The sequence below is a fragment of the Tupaia chinensis genome, unplaced genomic scaffold (genome assembly GCF_000334495.1).
Source record: "Tupaia chinensis unplaced genomic scaffold, TupChi_1.0 Scaffold144171_2, whole genome shotgun sequence".
NCBI classification, from domain to species: Eukaryota; Metazoa; Chordata; class Mammalia; order Scandentia; family Tupaiidae; genus Tupaia; species Tupaia belangeri.
The window spans coordinates 897,679-907,260 of NW_006204028.1; the positions used below are offsets into that span (position 1 = coordinate 897,679).

At 54.7% G+C, this 9,582-nt stretch overlaps 1 protein-coding gene across 1 annotated transcript in view; it reads left to right on the forward strand.

The window, feature by feature from the left end:
• Positions 1-6,666, forward strand: part of NGFR (nerve growth factor receptor) — a 24,812-nt gene extending 18,146 nt beyond the window's left edge. The window contains exons 5-7 of the mRNA XM_006166171.1: positions 673-925; positions 2,992-3,152; positions 5,306-6,666. Of these exons, the coding sequence (XP_006166233.1) occupies positions 673-925; positions 2,992-3,152; positions 5,306-5,607 (716 nt within the window). The 3' untranslated portion in view covers positions 5,608-6,666. The remainder of the gene's footprint in view (positions 1-672; positions 926-2,991; positions 3,153-5,305) is intronic.
• Positions 6,667-9,582: the final 2,916 nt, after the last annotated feature.

Consider the following 9,582-nt stretch of genomic DNA (forward strand, 5'->3'; position numbering starts at 1 on the left):
ATGGCCCCCCCCCCAACGACTGGTCCAGGGGAGACGAGCCAGTCGTCCCCCCATCCCCCGCCCAAGCCTAGAGCCTGGGATGTCAGAGACAGGAAGGAGGGTCTGAGTGGTGCCAGCTCCCAGGGAGGTGGTGCCGGGTAAACGGTGCTCTGGCCAGATCTGAGTGTCCTCATCCTTCCTTAGGACAGGGGTGAGGAGGGTCATCGGGGTGACCAGAGAGGCGTGACATTTCCTGCGTGAGTCCAGCCCGTGGCTTTCCCGTGGCTCAGTCTTTGTGTGTCTGCCCCTATGCCAGGCTTCTGGGTACCTATGGGAGCAGCATAGAATTTTAGAACTACATGCCAAGATGGAAGGGAGCTTAGAAACCATCTCTCTCAATATCCGCATTCTGTAGGTGGGGAAATTGAGGTCCTGAGGGACTAAGGATTGGTTTGGCGTTACTCAGCAAGTTGCTAACGGAGCTGAAGGGACCAGACCTCCTGACTCAGGCCACAGCTCCTCTTGGTCATCGCGACATCATGCCCACATCCCCTGCCCCATGCCTGTGCATAACAGCTGGGCACGTGAACACCCAGAGGCAGGGCTGGTGGCTGGGGTGAAGCACTGGAGGGGCCAGAACATAGGCGGCAGTTGGGGGCAGTAGGCCTTCACTCCTGTGGCCCTCTCTTCCAGAGATCCCTGGCCGTTGGATTACACGGGCCACACCCTCGGAAGACTCAGACAACACAGCCCCTAGCACCCAAGAACCCGAGGGGCCCCCGGAACAAGACCTCCTAGCCAGCACAGTGGCCAATGTGGTGACCACAGTGATGGGCAGCTCCCAGCCCGTAGTGACTCGAGGCACCACGGACAACCTCATCCCTGTCTACTGCTCCATCCTGGCTGCTGTGGTGGTGGGCCTCGTGGCCTACATTGCCTTCAAGAGGTGAGAGGGGACATGTGCCCGCAGGGAGGGCTCTGCCCTGAAAACACGCACTCCTTCAACTCGACCTCAAACTGAGCTCATCCTCACTCACATCCACTGCCCACTCCAGGTGCAGAGCCCAGCAGGGCGCGAGGGAAGAGGGCCACCCTGGGCTTGGCCTGGTCTGGCTTCAGTCCGTCCCCACTCATGCTGCTCCCCTCCCTGACTCGCCCCAGCTGCTTGCATCCCCACCAACCCCATTCATTCCCCACAGTTACCTGTGAGTGCATGCGTCTTCCCCTTCCTGTTTTACATACCGAATCCCCGTGCACCCACATCCAGGAATCCAAGATGTGCAAGAACTCTGGGAAGGCATCTCAAAGCTTTAAATGCATTTTCCATTCTTTTTTTTTAAAGAAGAATTTTTTCTTTTGACTTTATTTATTCATTCATGTATTTTAATTTGACCAGAAAGGCACGCGCACACACACACACACACACACACACACACGCAGAGGATAAGTAAGCCACCGGGTTTGGGACTCAGACCGTCATCAGCCATGTGGAAGTGCCCAGCACTTTAACCACCATGCCACCTGCTGGTCTCGCATTTTTCTATTAAAAAAAAAATTATCAAGGTAATTTTTTAAAAATGCAAACAAGGGAACCAGCAGTTAGCGTAATGGCTATGTCGCTGGACTCCCACGTAGTCGACCGCGGTTTGCGTCCTGGACCCAGTGACTTAGAACTCACACCGGGCGCGTGTGCGTGCGTGCCCAAGATCCCGAGAGAAGACTGGAGGAGAGGGGATTGCGGCGTGACCATGCCCCCTGGGGGGTGATTTCTCGCTTTCTGTCTCTGTGTCTCTCTCTGTCTGGTGAGCACACGCGTGCACATGCCTGAAACAAAAACCTCCTCAAAAAAAAAAAAAGTAAAAAAAAAAAATGCAAACAAGATCAATATCTTCTGACTCAAAAAGTAAAAGTCCCTGAGGGCTGGCAAGTGGCATAGAATTTAAGGTGCTGGACTTGCACATGGCCAACTGTGGTTCAAGTCCCAGACCTGGTGACTTGCATTCTCACTTGCCTTCTCTCTCTTTCTCTGGTCAAAATAATAATAATAATGATAATGGTAATAATAACAATAATAAATCATTCTTTATAAAAAAAGGAAAGTCCCCTGTGCCAGCCGGTGGCATCACAGTTCAGGTGACTGGATCCCACATGGCCAACTGTGTGTTTCAAGTCTCAGGCCTGGCGGCTTGAAAAACCCACTAGCCATGTGTGCCCAAAATCCCCAGAGGAGAAGGGACTGCAGTGTGGCCATCCCTCCTGGGGAGTGATTTCTCACTTTCCCTCTCTGTCTCTCTTTGGCAAGTGCCTGTGCCCTATAGCAAAACTAAAAGAAAAAAAGTAAAATCCCCCTCTTTTTCCTCCCCAAATCCTACTCCTTCTCCTCATTGGGATCTCTTTAGCTTAAATCCTTCCCATCTATTTTCTGTGCATTTTTAAAGAAATATATGTACATAAAGCTCTTTATAATTCTATGTAAAGGCACAGGGTTTTTTAGTATTTTTTCTTAAGCGTCAGTGGACTCACACTGTAATTCTACAACTTACTTTTTAATTTAATTTCTCTCAGGAGAGCTTTCCTCAAGACATATGGATTATCTGATCATTTGTAACCACTCATTCAATAATATAGATGGATCTTAATTTATTTAGCCAATCCCCTATTGATGGACATTCAGTTTGTTTTCCATTTTTTGTTATTGCTCGTAATGACAGAGGAAATCCTGTGTGTTGCAGCCCACATGTGGGAGTATTTTAGAAGGGTAGCTTAGGGAAAGTGGCGTTTCTGGGAAGTCATTTATTTATGCACCGTTCATCCCATGCACGATTCCCGAGCACTCGTGGAGAGCCTGTCTACCCTCTCAGAGCTCTAAGTGTCAGCTGGGGGCAGATAAATAAAGAAACAAGAGCCTTAGCTTCTGCGGAGGGGGTTGAAGCTGGGCTTCTGGCACGCCCTGGCCCTCCACGTCAGCGCAGACACCTCAGCCCTGACACCCAGCCTGTCCCCTGACTCCAGGTGGAACAGCTGTAAGCAGAACAAGCAAGGGGCCAACAGTCGGCCGGTGAACCAGACACCACCACCCGAGGGAGAGAAACTGCACAGCGACAGCGGCATCTCCGTGGACAGCCAGAGCCTGCAGGACCAGCAGCCCCACACGCAGACAGCCTCAGGCCAGGGTGAGTGGCAGGGCCGGAAGGGGAGCTGAGGCAGAACAGGCGGGATTAGGACCAGGCTACAGGAAAGACTTGGGGGATGGTGGCTCAGGAAAAGATGGAAGAGGCTGGATGAGGGCAATGGGGAGGAGAGAGGGCCTTTCCAAGGAAGGACTTGGGAAATGGAGACTTTTACAAGTCGGAGCATCCAGACTCATCAGGCTAATTGTCCCCCCTGGGGGCTAATTACTGCCTGAAGTAGCTGCAATTAGCCTCCTGCCCTGGACTTCTGGGGAATAAGTCGTTAAGTGTGGACCCTAATTAGTGGCCTGTAGGCTGGCTGCAGGACACTTACTGTGTTGTCTGGAGCTGCTGAGTCCTGTCTCCTCTTCTGCCTTGATTAATTGTTGGCGGGCAGGGAGGGGTTCAGGTAGAGGTTCAAGTAGGGGCGACAGTGCTGGCGCCATCAATGAGGAAAGGACAGTTTGTTCAGCACCCCCTGGCCCCTTCGCAGCCTGCCCCCATTCAGGGCCGCATCCAGGTCATCCCTCTGCCTCTGGGTTCTCAGACTGGGAAGAAAAATGCCTTGGTCCCTCTGGGTTGTTGGGGTCCATCCATGGGATAAGACCTGACTCTCCTCTGGGTTCCCATTCCCTCTCTGTCTCTCTTTGGCAAGTGCCTGTGCCCTATAGCAAAACTAAAAGAAAAAAAGTAAAATCCCCCTCTTTTTCCTCCCCAAATCCTACTCCTTCTCCTCATTGGGATCTCTTTAGCTTAAATCCTTCCCATCTATTTTCTGTGCATTTTTAAAGAAATATATGTACATAAAGCTCTTTATAATTCTATGTAAAGGCACAGGGTTTTTTAGTATTTTTTCTTAAGCGTCAGTGGACTCACACTGTAATTCTACAACTTACTTTTTAATTTAATTTCTCTCAGGAGAGCTTTCCTCAAGACATATGGATTATCTGATCATTTGTAACCACTCATTCAATAATATAGATGGATCTTAATTTATTTAGCCAATCCCCTATTGATGGACATTCAGTTTGTTTTCCATTTTTTGTTATTGCTCGTAATGACAGAGGAAATCCTGTGTGTTGCAGCCCACATGTGGGAGTATTTTAGAAGGGTAGCTTAGGGAAAGTGGCGTTTCTGGGAAGTCATTTATTTATGCACCGTTCATCCCATGCACGATTCCCGAGCACTCGTGGAGAGCCTGTCTACCCTCTCAGAGCTCTAAGTGTCAGCTGGGGGCAGATAAATAAAGAAACAAGAGCCTTAGCTTCTGCGGAGGGGGTTGAAGCTGGGCTTCTGGCACGCCCTGGCCCTCCACGTCAGCGCAGACACCTCAGCCCTGACACCCAGCCTGTCCCCTGACTCCAGGTGGAACAGCTGTAAGCAGAACAAGCAAGGGGCCAACAGTCGGCCGGTGAACCAGACACCACCACCCGAGGGAGAGAAACTGCACAGCGACAGCGGCATCTCCGTGGACAGCCAGAGCCTGCAGGACCAGCAGCCCCACACGCAGACAGCCTCAGGCCAGGGTGAGTGGCAGGGCCGGAAGGGGAGCTGAGGCAGAACAGGCGGGATTAGGACCAGGCTACAGGAAAGACTTGGGGGATGGTGGCTCAGGAAAAGATGGAAGAGGCTGGATGAGGGCAATGGGGAGGAGAGAGGGCCTTTCCAAGGAAGGACTTGGGAAATGGAGACTTTTACAAGTCGGAGCATCCAGACTCATCAGGCTAATTGTCCCCCCTGGGGGCTAATTACTGCCTGAAGTAGCTGCAATTAGCCTCCTGCCCTGGACTTCTGGGGAATAAGTCGTTAAGTGTGGACCCTAATTAGTGGCCTGTAGGCTGGCTGCAGGACACTTACTGTGTTGTCTGGAGCTGCTGAGTCCTGTCTCCTCTTCTGCCTTGATTAATTGTTGGCGGGCAGGGAGGGGTTCAGGTAGAGGTTCAAGTAGGGGCGACAGTGCTGGCGCCATCAATGAGGAAAGGACAGTTTGTTCAGCACCCCCTGGCCCCTTCGCAGCCTGCCCCCATTCAGGGCCGCATCCAGGTCATCCCTCTGCCTCTGGGTTCTCAGACTGGGAAGAAAAATGCCTTGGTCCCTCTGGGTTGTTGGGGTCCATCCATGGGATAAGACCTGACTCTCCTCTGGGTTCCCAGCAGCCCTCAAGGGGGATGGAGGCCTCTACAGCAGCCTGCCCCCAGCCAAGCGGGAGGAGGTGGAGAAGCTGCTCAACGGCTCTGCAGGGGACACCTGGCGACACCTGGCAGATGAGCTGGGCTACCAGGCGGAGCACATAGACTCCTTCACCCACGAGGCCTGCCCCGCCCGTGCCCTGCTGGCGAGCTGGGCCACCCAGGACAGCGCCACGCTCGACGCCCTCCTGGCCGCCCTGCGCCGCATCCAGCGAGCCGACATCGTTGAGAGCCTGTGCAGCGAGTCCACGGCCACGTCCCCAGTGTGAGCCCATCTGGGGAGCCCCTGCCCTGCCCCCACATTCCGACAACTGATGCTCCAGCCAACTCCCATGGAGCCCGCCCCGCTGGGGTGGGCCAGCCATCAGAGCTGAGCTCTTCTGGGCAGGGCCTTGGAGCCCAGGCCCCGAACCACAGCCCCGCAGTTGCTCCCCCTGTGGTCCCTTAGCTTCTGATCCCACTCCTCCAGCAGGAGACGTGCCCCTCTCTGCTGCCCTCACCCCCTGTCCTATTGCCATCTGGGGCCTTCTGCTCCCTCTCCCCACATTCCCACTTAGTGGGTGTCATATTTGGGGGGCTGACACCAGGGATGGTACTGGGGGCAATGACTTGACCCCAGAGACTCAGAGGGAGGGACTGAGGAACCAGAGCCATGGACTCTACACTGTGAACTTGGGGACCGACGGAGCATCCTAGTGGCCTAAACTTCTCCTCGGCCCCCCTCACCCCTTCCCTCTGGCCTGAGATGAAGAGGATCAGAAGCCTGTCTGAGCTGGAAGGTGGTTTTGAAACCCAGGCCACTCCCTTTTCTTTTACACATAGGACAAAGAGGCCTTCAGAGGGCAGTGACTTACCCAAAGCCACCCAGCAACGGGGAGGCCAAATGTAGGCTGGCACCCTCCTCTCTGAATGAGGGGCCTCAGGTTTGCTTGAGGGCTGAGGGTGCAACCAAGTGACCTTCTGGGAAATGTCACAGAGCCAAGCTCCACCCGCCGTCATCTCTAGGAGCCTCTCCAGCCCCTGTGGACAGGGATGCTTGCCCGAGGCCTGGTCCTTGGACTCATCGTGATCAAGCCAGGTTTGGGGTTTGTGGAAAGCGGGCACCTGCTTCCCTCTGCCTGTCCCCGTCAGGCATGTCGTTCTGGCATCTGTGACGCAGCCCCAGGCTGTTGGTAACTTCTGTCCTGGCACAGACCCAGAGCCAACACTGGCCCCTAGAATCAGCCCTAGGGGTCAGGGACAGGGACTAAGGACTCCCCAGACTCCCCGCCCTGCAACACACACACACACACACACACACACACACACACACACACGCATACATGCACGATAAGAAATCTAGCTTTTCTCCACAAACTCCCTCTCAGGCTGAGACCAGATCCTGCCCGGGGCAGCTGCCAGAGAAGCATCGGAGGGAATTAAGCTGTGCTCAGGCCATCTTCCCTCGCCCCCGGGTTTGGCGGGCCAAGGATTGCTGAGGCTTGAGCTGGCGTCTGTCTTCCAAGGGCCTGCACGTGGAGGAATGCTCCCCCACCCTCCCCTTCCCCATAAGCAGAGGTTTGGCTGGGTCCAGAAGGTTGCCATGAGGAGAAGTGGGCCAGTGTGGGGACACAGCCCGAAGGCACTGAGTTAGACTGCGGCCATGCTAGAGGACCCTGCAAAAGACTGCTTTTTCCTTAGCTTGGACAGAAAGGGGCCGTGAAGTCTCAGTGGCCTCTCAGCCCTTCCCCTGGCCTGTTCTGTGTTGCTTGATGTTGGAATGAGCGTGGCTCCCCCTCTATTTAGCATGAACAAGCCCCAGGCAGGGTGTGCACTAAGCCACTCCCTCCCCTGCCCAGGGCTCTCCCGAGCTTGTATAAGGGACTAGGAGCATTGTACTAGATGGTATTTCTTCGACCTCAATCTGTGATGAGAGGAGGAAACTCACCTGCTGGCCCCTCACCTGTGCACCTGGGGAGTGGGACAGAGTCTGAGTGTATTTATTTTCCTCCCCAGCGGTTGGGGAGGAGGCTGTGGGGTTACAAGTATGTAGCATGTGTTTGGTTCTTGGGCCCCTCCTGCCTCCCTTTGGGCTGAGATGAAATTCTCTGGCCCCCCCAGCTGGGGGGAGGGGGACTGTGAGCTCCAGACCCCCTGTCACCCTCCTCGTCACCTCCCCCTTGCATCCTGTGTAATCATTTCTTGGGCCCTCCTGAAACCTACACATACAACATAAGTGATGAACATTAAATAGCAAAGAAAAAAACAGTGCAAAGAGGGTTTTCTTGAACATACCCGTGATTTGATTTGGTTGGGGGTGTGTGTGAGAGAGTTCCAGGTTTGATGTCCAATTGGGTGAGTTCCTGTGCTGTTTCCCCCCGACGCCCCCCACCAGTGGGAAAGTTTTAGCAGAGACCCAGCAAGTTCACACGTGTAGAATGGAGTTAAGGGGATGTGGAAGGAGGGGGCCCTTTGCCCCCAGATCTTGGAGAGAGAAAGTGAAAATGGCCTTACAGGAAGCGGGCCAGCTGTGAACTTGACCAGATGTCGGAGCGAAACTGACCACAGGGGAGTCAGAGGCTGACTAGGAGGGCCAGGTCACAGTCCCACAGCTCTGAGCCACCCACATGGCCCAGGAGACACACACACACACACACACACACACACACACACACGAGCGCAGGATCTGGCTCCAGATGGCCTGGAGTTAGGCTGGCAGGCTCCTCCCTCATGGCTCTGGGCAGATCCTGGTCAGGGCTACTGCCATCCTGGCATTGGGCCCTGCCTGGCCCAGGCCTGGGAGCTCTCAGAGTGGCAGGTTCCTGGCCGCAGGCCTGTGCCCCTCTCCGAGGCTGGCCCGGCAGGTAGTAGGAGCAGCTCAGTTCCTGCTGGTCGCTTGGCCAAGTCCTCTGGTGGGACTGGCTTGTGGTCACCAAGGAAGGCTGGGGATAACTCGCTCTTTCCAGCAGAACAAACAAGCCTTCCTGACCTCCAGATCCAGGGAGAAGGGCCACCCAAGTCCCAGCCAAGAGTTAGACAAGGGATCAGGGGAGCCCCTTCATCTTCCATCTCCCCTCCCACCCCCAGATTGTGAGGGTTGTGAGGAAGATGGTGGGGAGGGGACTCAGGGTAGGTAAGAGAAATGACCCTGGTACCAGAAAACCCCAGTGTGATGAAAAAGACAGCCTCACACTGAGGACGTGCTCATCTGAAGAGGAAGGCCTGGCTCCTGCCCTAGGGAGCCCCCATTCTGATGGGGGAAACAGTCTCTGCCTGAAGTATGGTTCTGGACCCTCACCATTGGGTGGAGAGCGAGATGCCACCAGATGGTGTCCTGTGAGAATAAGGGGAGACACAAATCCCCACGGTCAGCCACCCTACACATTTGGAGAAAATACAGACCTACACAGAGTGCATTGCCATAGCAGGAGTGAGTGGGGGCCAGCCCAGGCCCACACATGCAGGGGCTAGGGAAGGTTTACCAGAGAAGGGATGTGGAAGCTGAGACCTTACGGGTGAGTGAGGGTAGTAAGCCGGAGAGGAGAGTGTTCCTGCTGGAGAAACCAGGCCAAATACGTGGGGGCCGGCCGGGGGCCTGGGGAGGTTCCTGCGCCTGAGCCCAGAGAATGCACGGGAGGGAGTTCAGTGGGGCCAGGCAGGGAAGTCTTATGAAGAGCCACAGTAAGGGGTCTGGACTACATTTTTACATTTTATTTCATTTCTTCCATGAGAGAGAGAGAAATGCAACACTGTGGGTTCTGGGGACGTGTGAGCACATACCTGGCGTGCTCGGGGAGGTCGTGGGCAGTAAACCCAGAACCTTTCCCATGTGGCTGCACCACCATTTGGCCCCGGACTACCTACTTAGAACACTGAGGAGCCACCCAGAGGCTTTAAGCAGTGGGTGCCGCAGGCAGACTGGCGCTTTAGAAAACTAGCTCCTGCTGCAGAGTGGAGGGTGGGTGGGGCAGGACAGGCAGGGAGGGAAGGGCCAGCAATGGCCAGAAATCAAGGAAGGAGTGCCAGAGAGCGTGAGAGAGAGAGGAAAAGGGAGAGAGCACCCCCCGCAGGGTGTGGTCACCCCCACAATCTTTTTCCTCCATTTCTTCATCACGTCACGATTCGGGACATGCGTGCCTCCTGTGCCCCGTGTGTCTTTCAAGCCACTGGAGCTGGGATTCAAACCATGGTCAGCCATGGGGTCTGATTTTCTATACACAGTACTTAACTGCTATGTTATGGAGGGCCTGAGAAGCAAGACTACC